Source organism: Falco rusticolus, chromosome 5 (genome assembly GCF_015220075.1).
Source record: "Falco rusticolus isolate bFalRus1 chromosome 5, bFalRus1.pri, whole genome shotgun sequence".
In the NCBI taxonomy this organism is placed as follows: Eukaryota; Metazoa; Chordata; class Aves; order Falconiformes; family Falconidae; genus Falco; species Falco rusticolus.
The window spans coordinates 69,261,612-69,287,725 of NC_051191.1; the positions used below are offsets into that span (position 1 = coordinate 69,261,612).

A 26,114-nucleotide genomic window follows, 5' to 3' on the forward strand; every position below is an offset into this window, starting at 1 on the left:
GCAAAAGATAAAGGTGGTTCTGCTTACACGAGGCACAAGGCTAGGACCAGAGTGTCTCCATTGCTGCATCAGCAGTAGTAAATTAGAGGAACATGAATATTTGCACACAAAAAACTGACAATACCAAAAAAAATCCAGGTGGAAATTGAAATTCTTAAGAGCTGTATTGCCATAAGAACTGACAATTTTATTTAAGTTAAAAAACCCACAAAATATTTACATCGATTCAGAACTTCTGAGGCTGCTGGATCATAGGTGAAGTCATGACAGGTATGTATCAAATCAACCCGAGTCACAGTTTGTTGAACCTGAGATGTGACTACAATACTCATAAGAAATGCCAGGTCCAAGGCTGATACCTTCTTTCCCTTTATAGCATGACATTCTAAAGCTAAACACTTTTCCTCAAGCATATCCAGGTTGCATTCCCTGAAAGAATTTGCCCTGTACCTAGCCCTGCCCTTTTCTTTAGATTCTTGTTTGGTTTTAATTTTTCAAGCAAGCACAGGTTTATGGCAATTAATATTGAAGTATCTTTACTTCAGCTTTTCCTGGTCAAACACCTCAGTCTCTGTCAGTGTCTCTCTTGCTGCCAGCTCCTCACTAAGATAGACCTGATTGACATACAAGCCCCCTCCCCCCTTTGGTGATCTGTGTTGATCAGCCACCCATTTTACAGCTTGAGGCCTTTCTGGGAACAGTAACACTCAGTGTGGCTCAGCTGCAGCACCTGGAGCTGGACTGGGAAGAGCTTAACTAAAGCAAAATGCTACAGCTAATTCAAAAAAATACTGAAGTGCAGGCTCTGCTCACAGCACTTCCTCCAGGGGCACAGGCCAGGGTCTGCACAAAGGCTAGGAAAGTAAAAAAAAAAAACACACACCCACAGAGAGAGCAAGCACTACCCCTCACAGGCACCAGCAGAGCTGGCACACAGCTCACACTATCACTATCATTGCTGTGCTAGTCTACAACAGCCTATCTATGAAGCTCTGCCTTCCCTTTCACAGCTGTATCTCAGAAGTTGAGAGCAGAAAAAGAGATTCACACACATGAAGTAAAGAGTCTTCAGGAATCCGCATCCTCCACACAGAGGGCTGGCGAGCTCAGTTATCCAGCTAGAGGGAGAGAAACAGAACCAGCGTTAACAGCAACAGAGCCACCGTCCCATGGCAAGACCTGTGCCCTGTGCCTGCCTGCGGAGCCCGGCAGCCACCACGGCTGCATGTCCCCACGGCCACAAACCATGGCTCGACTCTGCCACCTCCAGCACTGCATGTCTGCCATCACCGCCTGACATCACCCACTTTCCGTGCTAATGGCAGGGAGAGCACTGGCACAAGTCCCAGAACAGTGTGGAACAGCCTCCGGTGCCCAGCTCTATCCCGCTCCTAATGCCACCACGCTGGGGCAGGTGGGCAACCATCAGCCCAGCAGCCCTTTGCCTGCCCGCTCTGCGCTATGGCAGCGCCCCACGGAGCGGTAAGGCAGCACAGGGCAGTCTCCTACACTAGTGACCAGTTTCTGCATGCACGTGCGTGCGTGTCCCCTCCCCTCCCCCAACAGGGCAGTCGCTGAAGCAGGGGCCAGACGCCCGCCCGAGCCTCTACCCTGGCTTGACTGCTAGCAGTTCAGTGTCCCCCCTGTGCTGCAGCTCCAACAAAGAACAAGAATGGAGCTGCCGTGTCCCATCTGGCCATTCCTCGTTGTTCTGCTGTTGCTCAGGGGCAGCTCCTTTCTCCTTCCACTTCTGCCAGGCTCTGGGGAGCCCAGGGAGACAAGAGCAGAGGCCTCAGGCCCAACCGGTTCAGGAAACGTTGGCCTGCAGAGCTCGGGTCAGGCCTGCCTTGCCCGCACAGCTCCCCGAAGAGACTGCAGGGAGGAGACGAGCAATCGCATCTTTCTCTGCCCTACATTATAAATGTGCTCTGTTCACCAACTTCTGTGAGTGGGGTGAGGAGAAGCTGTGACATGTCCCCCTCAAGCCTCACTCCCTCAGCACACCACAGGGACTGGCATTCCCTTCTGGACAAACCTCCAGAGCACCACAGGGAAACCGGTTGTTCCCTCCAGGAAAGCCGTCTGACCGCACTCACCATTCTGACAACGTAGTTGTGGAGCTGCTGCCTGATGTAGTTCACAGTGGTGTTGAAGACACGCGGTAGAAGGGAGGGCATTGTATTTGCAATTTTTTTAGTTAAGACCATTGCTAGCACCAACATGCCCTTCTCCTGTTCCATGTCTAAGGGGATGGCTCGTGCAAGCCCTTCCACTGCCTCCGACATGTGCCGGATTATCTCCTGTATGGAAGGAAGAGAGAGATCTCAGCGCAATAGCTCTGGGAGAAAGGGATCTCTGCGCAGCCTGCCAGTCCTGTGCTGGTAACAACGTGCTTGTTCCAGCACCTCACAGGATGCTGCTCCCCCCTTCCTCCTGGGCACAGCAGCCTGCCTGTTACGTGCCCTCAATGGCAGCAAGGATGACTACATTAAGCTCAGCTGCTCACCCAAGACAAAAAGAAAGGGAGACAACACATACACTACTGGAAAATTTAGACAGCACCTTACACACTCAGGGCGAAACAGCCCCCCTTCCTCCCCAGCCTAGCCTGCCAAGTCCTCAAATGGCACAGGAATCCTGGGGCTCCCAGGAAAGGCAACCTGCCCTAAACACAGTGAAGCTCAGGGGTACAAGCTTAGATGGGGACTATCAAGAACACAAAGTGAGTTTCATAGAAAAGCTTTCACATAGGGAGGAGCTAGACAAGGTGTCCAAGCATGGAACAAATACTGCCTTGCTCTGCAGTATGTATATGCACACACTAAGCTATGCTACTAGTGTGAAAAAGCAAGGTCCACCTGGTCAGAAGTTAGGTTTGGCTCGTTCTTATTGAAGACCAAAAAGTTAGGCAATAAATTTGAAGGCCTAAACCAAACTGGGTGGAGAACAAGACAGCAGGAGTGGGGAGGGTCAGACTCTGCTGGAATCAGTCTGTGCAGGTGACAAACCCCAGTAGAAGACACCCACATCACAAAAAAAAAAAGCCAAAAAAGATTGGTTTAAGTCATTAAATCCTGCCTTTTCAGCAAGAAGGTGAACCCTTAATTCAAAGACAGCATTAGCTTATAAAGCATAAGAAACTCAATCACAGGCAGAGAAAGCCAAACAAGCCATAAAGCCAGTTATCTTGAAGATGCCAAAAAGGCTCTGTGGAAGAAAACTGTGGCTCTTGATCCAGATGTGGATCCAATCCTTAAAAGGAAAAAAGGAGGTATGTCTAACACAAGGGACCTCAAACGCAGACCTTCTCAGCAGGTCACCCATCCAGGGCAAACCTCACTGCCACCCCCAATGCCGACAGCCTGAGCTAAACAGTTACGGCACTAGAAAAGGGTCTCACTACTTGCTGTCCCTTCAGTGTTCAGTAAGAAGCACAAGTCGAGCTGCTGGCACAAACACTGCTCCAGTTTTGCCGACATGACAAGCAGCAGACAAACAGGATCCAGCACCAAAGATCTTAAGGACAAATACTAAGCCTCAACCAGACAGTTGATTTTCAAAGATAAGCCATTGGGCCAACAAAATGAAGTCAAAATGCCTCTGAAAGTCTGTTCTCCACAACTACCCCAATTTCACCATCTGCAGAAAGGAGACTGAACCCAAGGAACCCAACTGGCAGGGTAACAGCTGCCACAGGATACAGCATCACCTCTTAACAAATCTTAAAATGTAAGCGTTTGGGCTGAATTTTAAGATGGCAACAATTAAATCGGCAAACTAGCAAAGATACAGACATTGCAAGCTTGCTGCTTCAAAGTCACTGCAGGAAGGATGCACAGCATTTAGAAAGGGACCTGCTAGTCAGGTGGCTTCTCACTCACCTCTCCAGACAGATTCTTGTTCAGGAAGTGCTGCATTAGGTCATTTACTACTCTTGCATTGATTTCTTTATCAAACCGGTCTCCAATCTCAGCAAGCTGAGCAGCAATGGTCTGGACAACTTCATTTACCTCAGGGTCAAACACTGCCAACACATACAGCAGGATTTAGTCCACAGGCTGCAGTCAGACTAGGTTTGGCGCAGGTAAGCTGACCCACAGCATTTTGCAAGAATTCCCTTCCCACCCCACCCCCAATCACAGTGCATTCATGACAGTGATGCACACTACAACCTCCTTGCATGCACTCAACTCATTTACCAGAGACCGTGTGCAACAGGTTATCTGTAGTTCAGGTAAAGTGCAGCCATACGCTGCCCAAAAAACACCACACGGGAAGGTCAGAACACCTCCAACCAGAATTCGTACAGGACAGCTACAGCCAACACCTTGCTTAGAGAAGTGAGCGTGTGCCTAGTTTTGTCAAGTGACTACTGTCAGGACCTGTCTCTTAAGCACCATCTGAAGCATGCCATCTCACGGAATCATAGAGCAGTTGCGTTGGAAGGGACCTGTAAAAGGTCCTGCAATGAGCAGGGACATCTTCAGCTGGATCAGGTTGCTCAGAGCCCCGTTCAACCCGACCTTGAATTTTGCAGGGATGGGGCATCTGCCATCTCTCTGGATAACCTGTTCCAGTGTTTCACCACCCTCACTATAAAAAAAAAAAGTCTTCCTTGTTATCTAGTCTGATTCTACCCTCCTTTAGTTTAAAAGCATTATTCCTTGTCCGATCTCCTTTTGGCAAAGCTTCCCATTGTCACTTGGGGCATGAGATCTATGCAGGTATGTGTAAGGGAGGGCTATTTACTGTAGCAGTTCCTCCTCAGTCAATATGCCAGCTGACACATTCTGCACAAGGGGTGATAGCCATCCTGCAGGTGGCTAGTGAAGCAGCAACAGTACCAGAAACTATCTGAGGAACAGTTTCCACCACACTGGTAGAGCAGAAAGGGATTCACCCAGTACCAAAACAAGAGTTATTCCAAAATCCCAGCCCAAATACTGATGCTGCCGGAAGAGCAGTGTGAGGCCTAACAACTGTCCTCAAGGACAGCTATCATTAGTACCAGCTTTGTGGCCCTCATTCTGATGTGCTGCAGACAAACCTCAAGGTGATGAGTGCTCTGGAAATCCATGGGGAGATAAGAGTGCTAAGCACTAGCTATCTTTGTGGTTAAAACTCCCAACGAACACCAGCACCACCTGCCACATCTGAAATCTCTCAATGGAGAAAACATTACTCCTCTGAAACAGACCAGCAGCAAAGATAGGAAAAGGGAAAAGAAAACAACACCTTCAGGGAGGCTTGTAGGATAGAGAAAAGAGCACTGACCTAGCTCACCGTTCTGCAAGTGGCCACTCCGATTGCCATCGGTCTGAAGTTCCACCTCATCATCATAGTAGCAGCTGTCTTTCAGGAATGGCACAATCCCCTGGCTTTGCAGGGAATGCAGCTGCTCTCTGAACCTGCAGTCAGAGGATGCCTCCAGGAAGGTGTACAGCAGTGCACACTCCATCTGGACAGATCCATTGATCTTAAAAGTAAGAAAAATCAACGTTAAGCCCATGCCTAGGAAAAGTCCCACTCAAAAAGTCTACACATATGCTGTTTTCCAACCCCCCCAAACACATTTCTCTGGCCTCCTTTGGGCATCCCAAAGAGCCTTAGTCAGGGAGTCCATAAGACTTCAGCAAACGCACACCAACACCTGGATGTGTGCCCACACAGAACGGTCTGGTGGTGAATGACGGATGGCTCTGTTCTTACAAACCAGTGGTGGAAGAGTCAGCTCACCTTCTCCTCACATTTCCAGCTGTGCCAATAACAAACCCTGCTCAGAACTCCTCTTTTGAAATAGGTGTGTACTTAGCACAAACCACCCACTTCTCCCTTTTCAGACATCTTTGTTTGGAAGGTTTTTACCCCTGTATTTGGGAATTGGGCATGCTACTTCCTGTGCATGAGCCCAGCAGCTTCCCTTTAAATGTAATCAGAGCACAACAGTAACAAGGTGAGAAACAGTTAATGGCACAAGTCTGCTAAAAACCCCAAGGTTCAGATTTATTCTCCCTCTTCAATGGGATCTTGACTAGCTCCGTAATAAAACTGTTCAGCTCTCTGTAGAGAACCAAGCAGCTGCTCACTAAGAACAACAACAGTGAAATGGCAGCACATTGGTGCCTGGTGTCATCTACACTGGCACATCCACCCCCAGTACGCAGGCTGTCCTGGTTTCAGCTGGGATGGAGTTAATTACCTTCTTAGTAGCCAGTACAGTGCTGTGTTTTGGCTTTGATGCGAGAATAAGGTTGATAACCCACTAATGCTTTTAGTTGCTGCTGGGTAATGTTTATACTAACTCAAGGGCTTTTCAGTTTCTCAGGCCCTGCCAGCAAAAAGGCTGGAGGGATACAAGAAACTGGGAGGGGACACAGCCAGGGCAGCTGACCTAAACTAGCCAAAGGGATATTCCATACCCTGGGCTGCGATGTGTATATCTATATAGCCAGGGGGTTGGCTGGAGCAGGCAGCAGCATAACCAACTGAGCATCAGTGAGCAGGTGGTAAACAGTTGTGTTGTGTATCACATGTTTCTTTCTTCCTTTCCCTCTGGATTTCATTCTCTCCTCCACCCTCTTTGTTCTAACCGTTATTGTCATTATTATTTCATTTTTATTCTGTTTTGTTTATTACATTGTTCTTATCTCAACCCTCCAGTTTTAAATTCCTTCCCCATTCCCCTCCCCATCCCTCTGGGTGAGGAGGGAGTGAGCGACCACGAGACAGGCACAGGCTGCCCCCACAGCCATGCACCCTGCTGCTTCCAGCAAGGCAGGACAGAGCCCAAATTAGTTCGGTTGAGGAGGTCCATGAGGCAGTCAAACCGATGAGCAAGAGGTCCCACTGGAACATGGGGCCTCATAACCAACTAAGGCATCTGCAGAAAACTAGGAGGTTGTCCAATAATTTTAGTTAAGCAGCTAAAAAGAGTAGGATGTTGTGTAAGCACAGAAATAAAAGTGAGAAAGAAAATCCTTACTCTGGTACACAGAATGTCTGCAAGAAAATGCTTAGGCTTAATCCAACTAGGGAGAAGAATCAAGGCTAAAGTAGAATGGTTTGTCTTGCCAACTGCATAGGGTAATAGATATGCAACCAGGATGAACTTGATAATTTAAAGGAAGTTTCAGACACCTTTTGGGGAGTGAAACTTTGCAAGACCACCTATATGTACAGAACCCTATCAGTAATATACCAGACCCATATTGCCTAGGCAACAGCAGCAAAACTGGGACAAATGCATAAGTAGTAATTAAGGAGAGGTTTTTTTACTTGAGACTGGACAGAAAAAAAGACAACAGACAACAAAAAGGAGACTTCAGAAGTGGGAACAAATGGAAAATAAGGTATATAATAAATATTATTATATAGGAAATATATTATATATAGGAAAATAAGGTCAGAGACGACAAAAGGCACATCTTCCATGACCTGACCGTGGATTTTTACAGACAGTAGTGAAGCTCACCTGGTGACCCACGCTCACTGGGGCACCAGCGGCAATCCCCTTGAACAACCCACTGGACTAGTTTGTGTCCAAAAGGCTTGTGGGTGGGCAGAGCAAAGAGGGCTATAACTGTACCCTCACACTAGGTAGAGTGGGGAGGAGAAGACATTTCAATAGCAGCTCAGTGTAGTTAAGATTTAAGTGTGATAAATAGTAGCTTCATAATTGCATTTAATATTGCACAAGATGCATTAAGTTGAGCACAGTGGTATGTCTATTCATTTGACAGCTTAGTTTCTAGACTTATCAATAAATACTGTAGTCTCTTAAACAGCTATGTCTCCAGCCTCACACTGTGAGGCAAGAGGAAGCAGCTTGCCAATTAAGTGGTTCCATCCACTTCTCTATTCAGAGCAGTGTCAGGGCTCCTGCCCGAGCTCCGAGGGAAAAAAGGAGGACACGAGCCAGGACTCTGAGACTTAACCCCTTTGAGGTATCTCAGAACAAGTGCACAAGAGAACTGGTCACTGTGAACCCCTGACTTCAGTCATGTTTGAACCTAACCTGTTCCATGATGGATTCAGAGACAGAGCACCTCTTGTCACCCTCTGCTTCAGACCAGAAGTCCTCGCCCTGCAAAACAGTAAGAAAGAAACAGGTGAAAGGAAAAAAATTTCCTGTAAACCCACATCTTGCAGCAATGTTCATGGGTCTGACCACATCTCATAGAAAATAACCTTTCTAGTGATGCATATCCATATTTCTGGACAGGGCTACCCACCACACAGTCAGTCATAAACAAAGGCTGAGAAAACCACAAGTGTCCCAGCAAGAAGGGCCCTATTCACACGAATGAGGGGCATCAAACTCCTTCCCGTCACAGATGCATGAAAGACAGCAGAGCAATGTATCTTTAAAGCCAAGAGGTGGTGATGGGGAAGGGAGGGACAAGACTTCATAGTGCCAGAGGCTGGAACACAAAGCAGTGTAATCACAGGGGAGTTCCTCAGTATCTACTGAGAGCAGGTAAGCTGCTTGGGTCTGCATGCACAGCAGCATGTTCTGAAGTGAAACACCCAGCTGACAGTGCTACAGATCTGCAGGACTTTAAGGCTGCCTACCCTGACACCCATGCAGAGGTACACGTGCATACTCAGGTTATTTCAATACTTCCCCAGCAAACACCTAGGGACAGAGAAGGTTGCACCAAGCGTCATCAAAGGCTTCTAGTTACATGAACACTAATCCATTAAGCCTCCAGGGAGCCCTACTAGGAAGAAGGGAAAAAACAGGACCCAGGTCACAAGCTCCTCTGCCCCCAAGGTGCATGCTCAGGGCCGACAACCCACAGCCTGCCTTGTGGCTGGGCAGTGCCCAAGGGAACAGGCATGCAGGGAGGCCAGAGAGCATGGCACAGGAGGTGGCCTCTCACCCACCAAGAGCAGCTGGTAAGGAGCACAGTGCTCCCTCCTCATTCGGCCAGGTGAGCTGACGGGCAGGCCAGACCAGCAGCTGAAGCAGTCACATCTGGTACAGGAAGTCCCAGAGCAAGAAAGGTGCAAGATTTGCACTTGCTGTGCAGATAACTCAAGGCTACCCACCTAGCAAATGCCAAAGCAGGGAGGACAGGAATCCTGTTTGGGAATCCTGCATTTGCTGCCTCAGATGCAACAGTCCCACAACTGCACACAGAAGTCTCTGGTGCAAACTGGCTTCAGCTCTTGATGAGCAGGGCCTGGCTGAAAGTGGGCACTACCTTCCCACCAGGCCTTCACCCAGGGCAATAGTCTGGCTGCTACACAGGTACCCTCTCATCAAAAATGGGGTGAAAGTGCCAAGGAGCCCAACCAGGTGGCCTGCAACCACCAAAGACCTGGCTAGCGATGAATGATCCTATTTCATAGTAACAACCCCTCACAACTGTGTTTTAAATAACTAAGCATGCTGGTGGAAAAGAGGAAGCGAGAACAGAAATTAATACAAACTCTGAAGGAAGCCACAGTAATAATTTAGAGAGATCATGAATTTCCCAACTTTTCAAAGGCTCTTAGAAGCCCCCAAGACTGAAACATATTCTCAACAGCCCACAGGCAGCCTCTTAACCATAAGCTTATTTTTCATTTAGTTGTTACAATAGACCAGGGGTCCTCGAACTACGGCCTGCGGGCTGGATATGGCCCCCCAGGGTCCTCAATCCGGCCCCCGGTATTTACAGACCCCCCCCGCCGGGGGTTGGGGGGGAAACCAAGCAGCCGCAGATGACTGCCTGCCACTGCATCCGCGCACCGGCCCCCTGGTTAAAAAGTTTGAGGACCCCTGCAATAGACTAACAGCCTCTTAAAACACAGGCTCAGCCTTTACTGCTTTGCATTTTTCTTTATTCCATTCAAATCCTTATTGCTGCTACTCACCTTTAAAGGGAGTGCTGGCTGGGGAGAGTGCGGTCCTCCCTCTTCTCTGGGACCTGAAACAGGTCAGGGTGACCCTTCTCCTTGGCTTGACTTTGCTGAAGAGCCAGATGTTAATTCAGGTTGGAGAACTTGAGACAGAATGCCTGAGATTAAGAGGAAAGTGGCGATTTAGCATTCAGCTGTGGCAGGACCTTAGCTTTGTTCAAATTCCCCAGGAGCTGTCCACACGAGCGACATTTCTGTAGGCTAGGCAAAGCCTCAACTCACACATATTTTGGTTTTATAGATAACATTTATTTTCAATTCAACATAATTCAGCCCAAGCCCAAGGTGTTCATGTTACAACTAGTAAACAGTGGATATTCTCTGATACTAACTCCTGCTCAGTTAAGCACCACGTCCTAAGCCATCACGGCTTCGACTGCGGGAAGGCTGAAGTAGTACTGAGCCTCAGCTGCCACATCGCATTTGCCTTGAAACTCACATTCACCACAGCAATCTTCTTGGCCTCTATCAGTGTTGCCATCCTCACCCAGCTCTAGTCTATGCCAAAAGCTTCATGCAGGACCACAGCAGCACTCTACAGCTGGTCAGATTAACCCATGCTGGCTCATTTGGCTGGCAACAGCCAGCTGACTAACTCGAGCACAGGCTGAACAAATCTCCCCGTTCTTTCAAGGTGCAAGAAGTTGCACCATCCTCTGCTCACACCACACTACATACACAGAGGGGCAGATGTTCTACGGTTCTGGCAGAAGTGCGATGCAACACAAGTCACTACGACTGCAAGTCGCACACAAGTGGCCAGATGTGCTGGTGAAACTAGCTGAGTAGCACTAAAGAGAATTCTCACTCGCAAAAACTTTACAGCAAAACCTCTTCCACCCAAAGCTAGCCAAACTGTGCTAGGGTTACCCATTTTCTTCATTGACGAGAATTCCAGTAAATTGCTGGAGGGCAAGCTGAGCAGTCAGGTGGCAATAAACAGACTAAATAAAACAACAGCTTGCAGAAGGACCAAGGCAATCTTTCTTACACAAGAGGATAGAGCAGAAATCAAAAAAAGCAGAAATCCTTCCTTGGGGGATTTACCACCTGCCACCTCTTTCCAAGGAAAGCTCAGGCTGAGGCTTTAAAATCCAGATTCCCTACATTTGTCATACTTTCACACTGCCAGGAAACTCATTTGTCCAAAAACTCACAAAAAAGGCAACAAAAAAAAGAAATGCACTGTTGTCTTTTCCCACTCCCTGCTTTAAAAGAAGATGTACAGACCACGTCAGTCCAGGAAGGAAAAGAGGCAAGCTATTCCATTCCTGTATCAGAAAATACAAGTCAAACAGAGATTCAGATCTGTTCCGGGCTTGCCTATACAGCTAAGCCCAGAAAGGCAGGGCACAGCAGCTTGGCACAAGGCTCTGCAACCACATCACCCACACCAGCTTACTATGCCGACTAGAAGCTCTTAAGAGGAACTTGACCCTGCTTGTGCATGCTCCTCACATCAGTTCCTGGAGATGTGCATGAAAGGTGCCTGGATCTGTCTCTACAGACCTAACGCTGTTTTGAAAGCGCTTATGCTTTTCAAAAAGAGGCAGAAGCTTATATGTTGGTTATGGCAGGAAGGTCCTCCCTGAGTGCTGCACAGGTAAAACCTCAACAAGAGCCTCTCAAAACCAGAAAGGGGCTGTGCAGCCCCTACCCCGCCAGGGTTCCTGCCGCACCCAGAGATGTTAACGGGTGTGCAGGGGGAAGAGACCCATGCACTCATGGGTGTTCTTCCCCTCAGAGGATCATCTCAGTTCTATGTAAAGTTAGACGCTCCCCAGGCAAGTCCATAGAATTAGAGACATTAAAAAAAAATATCACCCATCACAGCTGCAGATTGCAAGTTTGTTCACTCCGGCACATGAGCAGAGATAAGACAAAAAAGAACAATAATAAAATTCACCACACTCCGAAGTACTTATATGGTAAAAAATTAAGACAAAGAGGCTTGAAGATGAGAATTTCGTGAACTAAATTCCTTGAATCAGACACTCACCACTGAGGCAGTGAAAGTCCCTGAAGGGTTCCAGTCCTCAGCTAATACAAAGCTCTGCTTGGGTGGTCAAAAACACACCAAAGAACACGGAAAAGGATTTATCCCACACTACAAAATGGCTCCCTACTACTACAATACAAGGCAAAATTCCAGAAACTTCAAGTTTTAGACAATTACTTAAAATCAATGCAAGTGGCTTGCATAGTCACAAAGTTCCTCCTGAGAAGTCAAATTCCTTAACAGAATTTTAAACAAATAGACCCCTGAAGAGCAAGCCCCAATCAAGTGTAATTATGCTGATGTCACCTGAATTTTTTAATCATTAAGACTTTGGAAATCTGAATCTAACACTACCAGGATAAGACCTTTTCTCGTGGATGGAAAGAGTTACAAAAGAAAATGTATATTGGGTGAAAAGAATATTTAGTTGGAGAATGAGAAAAGAGGGAGATAATTGCTACAAACACGATCTGCATTCAGATTCAGATTCTAACTAGACCATTTGCTAAGGTTGCTTTAGGCCTGCTGAAAGTCATGGAATGAGTTTTATGGAGTATGATTTTAAAAAGCATTAGATACCAATTAATTTTAATGCATTATTCCCTTTCACACTTTCAATTCACTCATTAGACAAATGAGCTTAATGTGTTAACAGCTACCTCTGAAAAACCACTAGATGCCTTGAGGTATTCAACAGATAAGACTACAACCAGCTTTTTGAATCGGTTCTTACCATCTTCCTTAGAAAAGAAGTGGAGGGGCCATTTTAAGCACAAGTTTAGGACCCTTAAATCAGCTCTGAATAGTCAGTGTGGGGCATGTCCATTCCAACTCAACACTGTGTTGGGATGAAAGACTGGAGAAGCATGTGTTAAGTAAACATTAACTACAGTTAGAGGAGCACATCCACCAGCCACTTGTCAACACAGAACTAAAGACCTCATTCCACCCACGCACCAATTTCAACAAGAGAGAATTCTGTGGATGCTTCCCCCAAAGCAAGCCTCCAAGGCAATCACAATTCTTTAGATGGGGCCGGGTATATCCCGAGGGATGGTGCATACTGCTCTCCTCCAGCAACACCAGTCCCTTCAGGTCTGGTGTCCCGTCTTCTGTTTCTCCTTCTCACCCTCAAGTTGTATTAGTCTTTAAATCTTAAAAGGAACTCATCAGTGCAGCTGTTCCCAGCTGTGCCTACCAGTGAGGGGTGGCAACAGTAGAGGCAGCAGCAGGCAGGGCCAGAATCCCCTGACTCCAGGCTTTAAGGAGAAATGGCATGGCAAGTTTGCAGGGTGGAAAAGAGGGACAGGCAGGACTGCAAGACAGTCTGCACTCCACAGCTCTCTTCCACACCTGCACCTCCTCCCACATCACTGAACTACCTCCTGCAGTTCTGGGAGGCATAAGTAAAGGGAAAAGGCTCTTACTGTACCACGCTTCTCCCAGCACCCTTGCTGATGGTGCCACACCAGCTTGGGCAAAGAGGCAACACTGGCCATAGTCGTGCTGGAGAGACCAGACTAAGTTCTCCCTGCCATACCACCGCCACATACTGCATATTTCAAGAGCAAATGCTGCAAGCACACATTTTATCTTCCCAGGTACAGAGCTACACATGGAAACAGCACAGCTGCAAAGCATGCAAGATTTCACCAGCTCTAAAAAACAAGGCACCTCCAGACACTGCAAGCCCACCACCAGCAGCTCCACACACACCAGCGAGAATCAGCTGGCAGCATATACTACTGTTAGAGGAACTCTCAATAATGCTCAAGGCTGCTGTGAACAACAGTAGGTCCCAGAATCCCTACAACAACAGTGCTAAGCCACCCTACAAATCAGCTTTCGTCCCCTCTTCACACTTCCATTATGTCTTCAAGACTGCTCAGAAAAGAATCCACCCCACCACAAATAATGCCTCTGCTTACCACCACCACCTCTCCTCACAGCTCAGCCTGTGAGTTACTATTCTCAGCTGTATCAGACACTGTCTGGTTATGAAAACATACTCTTTCCAGCAGCAAAGCCACATGCTTGTAGGGCTGACTCCTTTAACAACTTGTCTGGATTCCGAGACAAGTCCCATACAAACACCTGGACAGAGACACTATCAGTCAATGGACCTGTTGTCTGAGTTGTCAAGATATTTACCTTTATGTCTCACATTTGAGTTAGAAATCAATTAAAGCCTTCAAAGCAGAAACTGCAATAAAGCATCAGTCACCGAGAAAGTGCATAGGATTGAAGCCTTTTTGATTTCCTCTGCCTGGCAGCTGAAAGATAAGAACTTTATTTTTGGCAGTCAGGATGACATCATTCTTGGAAGAAATGAAATGGTGCCTATTTGTCCCTTCCTAGACCTGGCGGCTTTTACCTGTCTCGGAGGCAAATATTCCATTGCTGAGTTGCAGAGCTCTTTTCTAGAAGAAGGCATAATTTTACAGGTAGGGAAACTAAGGCACTTGATATGACCTGACATTTTAAATCCACAACCACTCAGTTTCACAGTCTTCCTGAAAACCTGCCACAGGCACAACCACTTTACGTAACCAGCCATTACTAGAAAGTGAGGAAGAGAAGCGAAGATAAACAGCACCGCAGACTTAAGAAGTTCCTTATTTGAGGAAGGATGTGCCTAAGCTGTGCCACACTGCTGCCCATAGCACTTCAACACATGACAGCATAAGCAAATCCTACATAATATAGCCCAAAGTCCGCCGAGGAGTCCCCATCACCCTGCCACACTCAATTTCTAGCCCATAAATCCAACGGGAACTAAACAGCCCTACTACCAGCAAAAACCAGAGCTTTTCCTCATATTTCTCTAGCTATGGAAGAAACCTGACTACTCCCCATGGCAGTTCCACACATAACTAACAACTTGGCAGGAGGCAGAAACAAAAAGGAAGAGAGCCTGTTGAACTGCTGAGCTGTGCTGAGATGAATAGGGGTTGTCATAACCACAGAAAGCCTGTCCCCATCACTACTCGGCCTGCAAAGGATACGGCAGCCTCTAACAGTGCTTAGAAGGCGCCAAGGCTTTCCTCACCCGAGACCCACTGTCCTCCTAAACCAGAATTTGATTCTAGGCTTTGGAAAGAAAAGCAGGGTGGTGGGGAAACAGACAGTGCGATACATTAGCCAGATGAAGGACAGGCTGAACAAGCCCCTTTGTGCATTTATGGATGCACATACACATGCTACTGCAAAACCGAAGTGATTAATACCAAAGCTACTGACTTCGAGTTTCTCAGGACTTTCCCCACCACAGGGAACACAGCTTCCCAACCACAGGCATTTTCCATGCATTTGTCTCCAAGGGAAGCCACAACTCCAATAGTATCATTTTGGAAGTAGTAAAACTGACAAGCAGCGGGCAGAACACTGAGATGCCAGCAGGTCTGTGGCCCAGCACAGGACAGACCCCATCCCCCAGTCACTTGTGATTTATTTGCTAAACTCTTAGGAAAGATACCCTGCAGCCAGATCCACTAGACTGCTCAAACCCACCTCTCCAGCTACTCTCAAGCACAACTGCTGATCGCTTGAGGCAGTCAGCTTTTGTTTCTCTCCCTTTCAAGATAGCACCCTCCTTTAAGATGCAAATAATGCCACTACCAGTCACTCCAGCAAGGGATTTTAAACCTTTGATTTAAAAAAATACATTGAAAAGTGCTGAATGTTCTTGCTCGGTAGTTTCAGTGTATATTTATCTTCTAGTATTCAGTGGCACTGAAACTCTAAATAGAGCACAAAGACCCAACACCAATGGATGCTTGTCCAACTGCCGCCTTCGCTGGATCATTTTTACCTTTGATTCTTTATGCTGCCTTAGTACAGAGTGAACACCTCAGCCTGAATGCTAAATACTCTCAGCTGTGTATTTTGACTTAGAAATACATTGCACAGTTTTTTTGATGGGGCTTTATCTTCCTTTTTGAAAGAAAGGCTTTAGAGAGTTTCGAAAAGAAGGTTTCGATTGGCCTTTAAGGGATTTATTTCAGCTCCAAGGTCTGCCACTGTTTCACATTACTCTTCATGACAACATGAATTGCAGCAATCTTCTAGTTATCAGGGCAGTACTTTGACTTCTTAGAAGGAAAAAGAACTTCCTCATCAACCTTTATTTTCATTTGGCTGAGAATGTTGTTGCCCAGCCCCTATGCAGCACATCAATGAATAAGAAGGAACACTGCCATACTACTAACTCTCCTCAAACAAAAGGTAGGCAGGAACTTCTGATTATTGTGGTTTCTATATCAGATCAGTGATGGAGGCAGCACTGTTCAGTATTCTTCAGAAGCCAGCCTACAGATAAAGCTACATTGAAACTGAGTCAGAAGAAACCCTGCAGCTCAAATTGCCCCAAAGCTTGGAGCCGAGATTTGGATTCAGCTAACTGCAGCTAGACCCAAATGGAATTTGCACATCTCCATATTCTGGGCATGGCCACACCTAAGAGGAAGAGGCAAGATTTGGATCCTGACTGCCAATGCAGGTGGTTTTCTTTTGGTCTGGGATTGAGCTTAGTTTTTTCCCCTCTGGTGTTGAGCAAAGTAACTCCAGTCAGGCAAACCCGCCCTGCATTTCATCTCCTCAGGAACATGACGAAAATACTTCTACCTTTCCTAAGGACCTGGTAGGAGGAAGCAGAGCAAACCCTGATGAAAAGACACAATCACCCTCCTAAGATTACTGATCTTTACAGGGTCAGCTCTGTGTTCACAAGTCCAACTATCAGCCCAGTAGCTGCAACACAACCCTGCAATAATGTCACAGGGCACGTTCAAGCTGTGCTTACTGTTTGCCTCTTGGAAATGACTGAGGAATCATAATTCCAGTCTTCTGACATTACAAAGGAAGGCCACAATGGGAGCAGGGAGCTCCTCAGTAGTGTTGGTAAGTGGTGGGCACTGGAACAAACTCCAGTTATCACTGGTGATGTGCAAGTGACAGTGTCAAGTCAAACAAATACAAAACTTGCATCCAAATTTAGAAGATGCCACTGCTGGGGCATCAGCACTGGACACTTATACTCTGGCATGCTTTTACAGTGGAGAAGCAACAAAGTGTTCAGTCCCTGGGGCACAGATGACAGTCTCTTATCACTTGGCCTCTCACAAATGCAGGTGCCACTTGGACAGGCTCTGACAAGAGCTGCCAAACAAGACATCAGAAAGTGAGACTGGATACAGTAACTGTCATGCCACCTAGAGGACAAGACTATCCTTATTTTACTTTTAAACCCATGCACTACTGTTATGTGCCAGCCTGAGCACAGTCAGAAAATCAGGAATACCACTTCATATTGCAACTTTGAGGCATGTCACGGCTGATACCAACAATAAAGAAGAATGTAATTCTCTTTCCTTTGCCTGACTGGCAAGTTAAACAAGCAAAGTATAAAACTCATCAAAAACAATAAAAAAATGTAAAAGATGGCTGTACAGACACAGGTGGCCACTAACAGTAGCATTGCCTTTGCCTTTGGTTACCTTCAGGCTGTATGACTAGACAAGAACTCCTCTTCCAGACTTGTAAGTACCAGGAATATCTGCACTGCTTTCTGCAGACAAAAAAAGAAAAAAAAAAGACAGAAGCTATAAAGATGCTCACAATGTGAAGTTTAAATACTGCATCAGCGTAGGTCATTTGAGACTACACATCCAAGGAGCAATACACCTAAGAGAACCTGATCAAAAGCTCCCTGCTTAAGACAAGTATGGTGACGCAACAGTCAGGATGGCAGGCACAGAGCTACAGCTTGGTGCACAGAACAATTTACTTTCAAGACGATTTTTACAGCTGGTACTCTCCAGAATTATTTTAGCGGAGCCTGTTTACCTTATCGGACTTGGAACACTCACTATAAAGACAAGACTTAAAGCATTGATGGAAAAAGACAAATCTTCACAGCTGCATGTTTGTCTGCTCTGAAAGCATACACAACCTCTCTCAATATTCAACAGATTCTCCAGAACATGAAAGTGAATCTTAAATGGGTTTCCTTCCTCCAAAACAGGAGGTGTATCATAGCTATAAAAATCTCTTCCATTCCTTACTTTTATGTAATAACCGTGTACCGGTACAGACAGCCAAAGAGACAATCCCTAGAAGAAAAGCCTGACACTGGTCCTTTGATAACACTGAACATGCTGGCCCTTAGGAGAATTCTCTCCCACCGTGTTGCATTACAACCTCTTACTACCACCATGATAATTAAACTGATGAAGCCTGTGGAAAAAAACCCAACAAAACACAAATCAAAACAAAAACCACCTTGAAGGAATTTCTTAAGACAGGAGCCTAGACATCCTCAGGAACCTCAGAGGAAGTTGTGTATCAAACCAGGCTGGCAACTCAAAACAGCATTTACAGCCCTGATCAAAGGGTTTTGACAGCAGTGCCTCAAACTTGTGAGCATGAAAGAAAGCATCATCTCTTTTAAACACCTTTAGCACAATGATAGATGGCTAAGAAAACATTCTCTTTCACAGAAACTCAGCAGGAGCCATTTGGAAGCTGTGATTAGCAGAACTGCAGAACAGTTGCCTCCAGGAGCACACATTTCCTACTGTCCAGGCAAATGGATGCAGTTACACAAGATGCCCCAGCACTCTTCATCACTCCTCCACTCAGCACTGCTCCAGCCTCTCTAGCTGTAAGTCCAAAAGCACAGTGAGAAAGCACCGATTTTACGAAAATACACGACCGTGCATGAAACAATGCAAACCATTTCACTTTCAGTTTTAGCTAATGAGGAAACACAGATTAACACTAAATCCCAAGAAGCGAATATAAAACTGAAATTAAACAACCAGCTGATCTAAGGGGATTTGTTTTGTATGCCTGTTAATCTAAGGGTGTAACAACAATTACAGTAAACTACCAGGACCGAAGTACATATTTTCTCCTTTAAACGAAATGAAAGAAATAGCCCAATACGTCAGAAACACCTGCGTATTGCCCATTCACTATGAACTGCAGCAAGAGCATACTAGGAACTGATCAAAGGTCACAGTGTTTTATCAGGAAATACAGATGGTTTCCAGACACTTAAATTCAACATCCATGTATGCAATGATTGCACACACAATCCAATTCCCCTGCTCATACCTTCAGTGAAGCTGAATAAAAGCTCTGAGATTTTAACAGAAAGTGGTGAGCAAAATACTGAGGTAGGAGTTTAAAGCCAAGTGACAGTCCTCTTGTGATATAGAGCAGCATTCTGAGAATGTACCGAGGTGTACAGCCCTTTCCTCATGTTCACCATCAAGGACAGTCCAACCAAAGCCCACCAAGGCACCTCCACGCAGTACCATATTGGTGTGAAGAAACAGGAGAGCCAGCAGAATGGATCAAGAACAGAAGTTACTAAGCAGACAAGGCAATACTAGCAACGCTAAGCTAAAGGGCTACTAAAGGGGATGAGATTGAAAGATTCTTAGAACAGCTGTTGCAAAGGATGCAAAAGACACCAACACAGCACTATGCTCTATGCTTGAGCAATTGCTTCAAAAATCGTGTAGGAAGCAACGCATGCCATCTCATCCAGGTATAAGGAGGTGTCTAACACACACTGATGGCAGCTACAGGGTCCTGTTCAATAGGTGAGGCAACAGCAGGATGCCAGGACATGGTTCACTACAGACATCTGGTACCAATCAAGGCAATCACAGAAGCTTAACAGATTGCTTTCAAACCTAAAGATCGAGACTGGACACTCTGCATGACTTGTAAAAATAAATGTTACATTTTACCCCTCCTTTCCCTATCCTTCTCTGAGCTGGGTGAAAAGAAAAAATCTCTGGGAAAGGGACCAACTATACTCATTGCTGCTTATTTTAATTAAAGCTGAACCCAGCCCCCTGTAACTGCCTCCAACCCCAAGATAAGACATCCAAAACAACAGGGGATCATACTTCAAGCAGAAATCTGCTCCTTTAGCCAAGCTTTAATTTCAACTCCCTAATTAGAAATATTTGCATATACTTTGCTTTGCACAGCACACAGATACGAAGATAATTTCAGCCACAGTATGCTAAGAGAAAACCAGAGGAAGGTGCTTTGCAAAGAAATACCAGATTTGCTGGTAAATTCTGCTTTTTCGCTAGTCGAAGAATTGCATGGAAATGAAACCTGCTCATGTGCTCTCAATTCCCTCAAGTAGAAAAAAACCCCAGACCTACCTCCTACTGCTTGTTAGTTCATTCATACCTAGTGGTTGCAGCAGCTGCTTCATCAAGGAGCCAACACCTCATAGCTGCTCCTCCACAGTTACACCAGCAGTCTTTGCACTGAGCATATACACTTTTTAGTGGTTATTATGTCCCTACTGCCCCATTCAGTGGGATGTAAGGGAAGCTGTAATTTCTGAATGCCAGGCCACTCCAGGAAGGTCTCCAAAGGTGGCAGTCACTAGATTTATGTGCCTGTCTGCTTCCAAATTAAACATTTTCATGCTATTACAAGAAAAAAAATCTGTTTGATCTGTCAGCTCCTCCAACTCCTTCCATCCTGTTACACAAGAAAAACACAATACACGGAAACAACATAGCATAACTGACTCCAGGTGAAAGCGCTCAGTGAAAATACACACCAGCCTCCCCCTAATTATGTATCACAGCTCTTAATGTTTTGGGAGCTAACAGAAATAAAAGGCCACACTAAGCACCTTTACAAGGCCCTCACATTTATCCAAAGGTGCAGTGTCCTAGTGCTGGGTACAGGTATACTTAATCCCCAAGAGGAGAAACTCCAGGTTTGCACAGGCAGCACTGGTGGAACTCAAGCACACTGTTCTGCTGAATGTGCACAGTGAGAAACCGAGCTGAACTCATGGTCTCAGCGGTACTAGCGCCAGCTGGCCTCCTGTGGCTGTAAGAAATTGGAAGGGCAGGAACTCAACAAAACCACCTAACCAAAAAAAAAAAATCAGTCTTATTTTTTCTTCCTAAATTCAGCAGATGTCACCAAATGCAAACAAGACGCAGCCAAGTAAGAAGGGGAGATTTTCACACCCACCTTTCTTAGTACAGGGCAGCTTATCCAGCAGGCTCACAGTCAGGTATTACACACTGCACATACACAATGGACGTTTTTTGCCTCAGCTGGACCCTAAACCCTGCCAGGCAGTTATTTTTAATGACAGGCAAGAGATCTAGAAAAGACAGGAAAATGGCAAGAGATAGGTTGCAGAAATTCAAGCAAGTTAACAAAGTGCTAGAATGCCTCTTTTTATACAATGCATTCCCCAGGTGTTTTTGCGTAACACCAACGGCACAGAGGATATCACAAGTAGAGTATAGCTTTGCAACACCTAAAGAAGACTGAACAGCACTAAACTTGTTAGGTAAAGAAGTTGCAAAGGAGAGAAAAATGCACAACCCCCACCCTTTTTTTAAGGAATACCTTTAAAAATGTTATACTTCCACGGGCAGGTGAAAACAGTTTCAGTCTGATTGGTGACAAAAAGTTACAACAGAAGACCAGTCTTCCCCACAAGTGGACTTTTTGCAAAAGTCCTTTACCAAAAAAACCCAACCCAACCCAAAAACCTTAAAAATAATTTCCTGTTGGGAAACCACCTTGCTCCTTCTTCCACCTAACACAATCATTTCGAAAAGATAACAAAACAAGCATCCTGCAAGACTTTGGCTCACATACCTCAAAAAACATCAAGAAGAGCTGCCAACTTCTAAAGTAAGTATGGACTTTCTGGACTAAGACTTCAGTGATTTAAGTAACTCTGAGGCCCTCTACCTTTTTTTTTTTCAGTAAAAGCTACAAAATACAGTGCATTAACAGAAGACAAGACCACCCCCCCCAAAAAAAACCCAACAAACAACAACCTGCCAGTTTCAGAGCCGCTGGCCCTCCAAGGTACAGAGACCATCACCTGACCACACGCACCAGAGAAACGCCTTTCTAGGGAAGGGGACCTGCTCACACCGTTTCTTTCCACTTCGCACGCTGTGCGGCTTCCTGCCCCAGCTTCTGCCACCCCGAACGAACGCTGCCCTCGGGTCACAGCGACGTGACCGCTGCTCGCGGGGAACAACGAGGCAGCCAAGGCTGTCACCCCCTGCACGGCGGCCAAGGACAAGCTGTGGGAAGGTGAAGGAGGCTGGAGAAGAGCACACACCGAAGTGACTCATCTTTATCAGTCACCAGGTTCTCCTACGAACTATATAACACCATTATCGGAAATCCTTCCCTGCCCGCTTTCTCGCCGCCGCTGCCACTCCACAGCCCCGCCGCCGGAAAGCCGAGGCAAGCACGGGTCCCGCGGAGCCGCCGCTACGGGATTAACCCCTTGCTCCCTCCTGCCCCGCAAACATCCCCCAGGCTGAAACCTGCCACCACAGACCGAGGGCGAGAGCGTCGGGTTTACGGCTGGGCTCGATAATCTTAAAGGTCTTTTCCAACCTCCATGACTCCACGCTCAGCTTTACCACGCGGGCCAAGGCAAGAGAGCGTCCGTCCCGGTTTACGGGATACCGCCCGTGCGGAAGGGAGCCCGGTCTGCAACAGACACAAACACGGTGGCGGAGGGTGACTCCATTACGGCGGGGTGAAGCCGAAGACGGGCCAGAGCGAGCAGCAGAGCGGCGGCCCGGCCCCGGCCCGGCCCCCCCGGGCGGAGGGCAGCGGGGGCGGGCACCGGTGACCAGCGGAGCGCGGCCGGGCGGGGCTGTCGGAAGATGGAGGGAGCGAGCGGGAAACAAAGTTCAAGGAAAAAGCGGGCGGCTGCAGAGCGAGGTCGGATACGGCCGGCGAAAACCGACCGGGGGAAGCGCATCAGTCGCGGCCCGCAGAACGTTTCCCGCAACCCGCCCCCCCCCCCGGGCCACCGACCGCTCGCCTCGCCGGCGGGCTGAGGGTTGCGAGAAGCAACCGGCAAGCCAGGCCCCGCGGCGCCCCAACCCCCGCTCCCGCCGGCCCCCCTTCCCGAGGCGGGGGCCGCTGTCCCGGAGGGACCGGGGCGGGCCCGACCCGCCGGGGAACGCCGCGATGCTCACCGCGCCGGCTTCCCGCCCTGCCCTCCCCCCAGCGCGGGCCGGCTGGCGGCGGCGTTCGCAGCGCCGGGCTCGCTCCCTCCCCGCTCCCCGCCGAGGGGAAGGGAAGGAGCAGGTGCGGCGGCGGTTCCGCGGCCCCCACCCCGCAGCCCCGCGAAGCGCTCCCGCCGCCGGGCCGGTGCGGGCCGTACTCACCCAGCAGGAGCGGGGCCCGGCGGCGCGAGCGCGCTGCCTCCCCTCGCGCTATTTGAGCGGCGCCAGGCCCCGCCCCCCCGGCCCTTCGGGGCGGCGCGCGGGCAACGGCGGGCGAGGGGCGGCGGGCAACGGCCGCGCGCGGTAACGGCCGGGGGGGCAACGTAACGGGGGGGGGGGGGGGTAACGTAACGGGGGGTAACGGCCCGGCCGAGGCCAGCCCGGGAGGCGGCCTGAGGCGATGAGGCCCCGCCGCCGGGGGGTGGGTGCGGGGCTGCCCCGGCGGGGGGCGGGGCCGGGCCGCGGGCTGCCCGGGGTGACGGGCCGGGCGCGGGGGAAGGCGGAGCCGGGCCGCCCGCCCCGCGCTTCCTCGGGGCCAGCCGCGGCCGTGAAAGTGGCTCCCGGCGGCTGGTGCCGGGGCTTTCCCCGAGCGGAGCCGCCCTCCCGCCGGCGCAGCCCCCTCAGCGTGGGGGTGACGCGGCACCGGGCCTCCGGCCCCGCCGTTGGCAGGATTGTTCTGGAGCTCGACCAGCGTCCGACCTTGTGCTGCTGGGCCGAAACCTCGTGTCCATTTTACAGCCACTACATCCCTGCCAAAAATAATATTAAATTTTCATTTAATATAGTTTTATGTGTTTAGTATCATTCTACTTCAACTAATTTTTATTTAAACAGCCTTACGGTTTTAATGTAGTTTTGTTTCTCTTACTTTGTATTTAATACAGGTTTCCTGTCGTGTGCTTTCTTCTTCCTAACATGCCGAGGCACCGTACCGATTTCAGCCTTGGTTTTGCTACGCGGAGCACACCGTGGGTGTTTAATCAGGAAGGGGCAGATGGCAGAGTGCTTTTTAAAGTTCCTGGGATTCTGCAAAATTAAGACCAAACTAATTCTGATTCAGGTTTGAGTCATGTGTTTGTCAACCCAGCAAGTGGCTTCATGCTGGGAACTAGGTAGGGGGGGAAAATTGACACGTAGGTATCTGCCAACTTTTGTAAATTCCAAGGAATTGAAGAGAAGTTTCTGTTTTTTTTCAAACTGTTCAACTTGATCTTGGAAAGTCAGCACTGCTAGCCACAGGTAGGCAAAATGCATACTCTGCCTTCTGTCCAGAAGAAATCGGCATTATTTTTTGTTCGCTTGGTTTTGGTATCTGAGTAATATAGATTATTTTATGTATTTGTATAGAAAATGTAAATAATAAAAAAGAGATGTGATCTTTTGCTTACAGGAAACCACGTGATTCCTATGTCTGAGACATTCAGAAAAGTACCACGTACTCAGCAAGTTTGGAAATACTCATTTATCCACTCCCTTGCAGTCCACAGGCACTGAGACTGTTGCAAAGATGCCAAGGGAAAATGGTACTTTTTCCAAAGCCTGGACAGGTTTTTTGTCTTTCCTTATCCTGAATGCTGTGTAAAGGGATGCAGGCTAAGGAAGGAGGCAACTCTTCATCGCTTCCATTGAGTAATATCTATAAAATGAAGCAGGAGGCCCCCTCCTTCCCTCTGGCAGGATGATACCATCTGTGATGCAGCTGAGGAGCCACGTTACAGCACTGTTGCTTTTACCCATTACCACCTGTAGGAGCCTTTTCTCAATTGCCGCTGATGCTTTAGGATTTAAAGGAGGAAGATGCACTCGACCCCTGCTTGAATTGAATCTCCTCCAAGTATGCTTTTCCTGGTGAGATGAGCAGCCCGGTGGCATTCTTACGAGATTAGGTTTGCATTCTACCATATACAGGACTTAAAAATGCAATTGCTAATGCAGGCAGCTGTCCCAGCACTCACGGTGGGGACTTTTCAAAAACAAACATGAGGGAAGCCAAAATGCCAGGTTTTGCATCTGCTCTTTGATCTTAGCATTAGGCGTGACTTCCTCCTAGTTATGTTTCCTGACAAGTCACATGTGTTGTCTTTATCCAGGCCAAGCAGCTGTACAACATAATATGTTATGGCCAGGAGGCTCTGCATTGAACCCATTGACATCCTCCTTCCTGTGCTCCTCCTCAGAGCCAAGGGCACGTTCACGCTGCTTCCACCTCAGTAACCGCTGTGCTGTTCCTTACCTCAGCACTGAACCTGAAGAACTGGGGAGGAGTCACGGGGAACAAGGCAGGCTGGGTGAGGTAGCTTCGAGGGCATGAAACACCATGTGGGGAAAGGGTGGGAGGCTCTCGAAGGCTACTCATCATCAATGGAAACTGAAAGAAGCAGCTGCCAGCACGCTGGGCTCCTGAGGCAGGACTTTTTTGTAAGAGATCTTCTTCAGGTGTTACTTCTTACGCGCACATAGCTAATCTGTGCAGGGAGTGTGATCCTGCTCATCTCCACAGGCCCTCCATCCAGGGCTGGTGCAGCTCATTGCCAAAGTGAGCAATACAGAAACGCCTCCTAGGAGACTGGTGGTTCTGTCCATAGTTTATAAAATAGCAGAACCTCTGGGTCCCTAATTGAGGTCAGGGGCTAACAAGTTTGCAGTGTAATTAAAAGCTGTGATGAAGTGTTGTAAGGCTGGCTTCCTGAGCTATGGATGGGAGCTGACCTCCTGTGTCTCCAAGTCCAGCGGTCAATTTCCATATATTCGTTTCTCTTCTGGCATCACAGAAATCCTTGTGGACTGGCCTTTTGACACCAGAGAGATCCCTCCTGGCTAACCACAGCTTTCTCCCACTACTCTCTGAAAGCAAGAGACCACAAGGACAGGAAGAGGTGTATGGTTTGAAACGGCCTCCAAGAAGTGCCGACCTACTGAGCTACACGGATGAAACGAAGTCGTGAGCGCCAGCCACGTTACAAACACGAGGGTTTATCCTTTGTTTTGAAAATGGTTGGGTGCAGGAAAAGAAGACTCGTTCGGGATTTCCCCTGCCTGGGATTTCCCACAACTTCCTGTGTTTTCTGCTTTTGGAAAAAAAAAAAAAAAAAGGCACGAAGTCTTATGATTTCTGTTTACTCAGTGACAGCATTGCTGCTGTCTGGGTGTCATTCCTT

At 47.8% G+C, this 26,114-nt stretch overlaps 1 protein-coding gene and 1 long non-coding RNA gene across 10 annotated transcripts; one reads left to right on the forward strand and one right to left on the reverse strand.

The window, feature by feature from the left end:
* Positions 1-145: 145 nt before the first annotated feature.
* On the reverse strand, positions 146-23,229 carry BID (BH3 interacting domain death agonist). Of its 7 annotated transcripts, XM_037390545.1 has the most exons (9): positions 23,119-23,174; positions 20,930-21,065; positions 17,401-17,471; positions 9,862-10,004; positions 8,015-8,083; positions 5,275-5,476; positions 3,882-4,024; positions 2,097-2,300; positions 146-1,118 (listed from the first exon to the last, which is right to left on the reverse strand). In XM_037390545.1, exons 5-9 carry the CDS (start codon positions 8,021-8,023, stop codon positions 1,107-1,109), a joined length of 570 nt encoding a protein of 189 aa, XP_037246442.1. In that variant the 5' UTR covers positions 8,024-8,083; positions 9,862-10,004; positions 17,401-17,471; positions 20,930-21,065; positions 23,119-23,174; the 3' UTR covers positions 146-1,106. The 7 variants fall into 7 exon arrangements, with proteins under 7 accessions (XP_037246442.1, XP_037246447.1, XP_037246441.1 ...); XM_037390550.1 differs by lacking the exon at positions 20,930-21,065 and having other exon boundaries at positions 5,284-5,476; positions 23,119-23,202; XM_037390544.1 differs by lacking the exon at positions 20,930-21,065 and having other exon boundaries at positions 23,119-23,202.
* Positions 23,213-25,897, forward strand: LOC119149359. Of its 3 annotated transcripts, none has more exons than XR_005104671.1 (3): positions 23,213-23,259; positions 23,841-24,195; positions 24,347-25,897. It is a non-coding gene; the product is annotated as an uncharacterized LOC119149359 (long non-coding RNA). The 3 variants fall into 3 exon arrangements; XR_005104673.1 differs by lacking the exon at positions 23,213-23,259 and having other exon boundaries at positions 23,319-24,195; positions 24,347-25,244; positions 25,728-25,897; XR_005104672.1 differs by lacking the exon at positions 23,213-23,259 and having other exon boundaries at positions 23,321-24,195; positions 24,347-24,479; positions 25,047-25,897.
* Positions 25,898-26,114: the final 217 nt, after the last annotated feature.

Excerpts from the sequence above, each read along its gene's own strand:
- BID (XM_037390546.1), bottom strand. Across the intron at positions 4,025-5,274 it reads CTTGCAGAACGGTGAGCTAG|TGTTTGACCCTGAGGTAAAT; the intron begins GTCAGTGCTCTT and ends ATGTGTTGGCAG. Across the intron at positions 2,301-3,881 it reads ACAAGAATCTGTCTGGAGAG|GAGATAATCCGGCACATGTC; the intron begins GTGAGTGAGAAG and ends CCTTCCATACAG.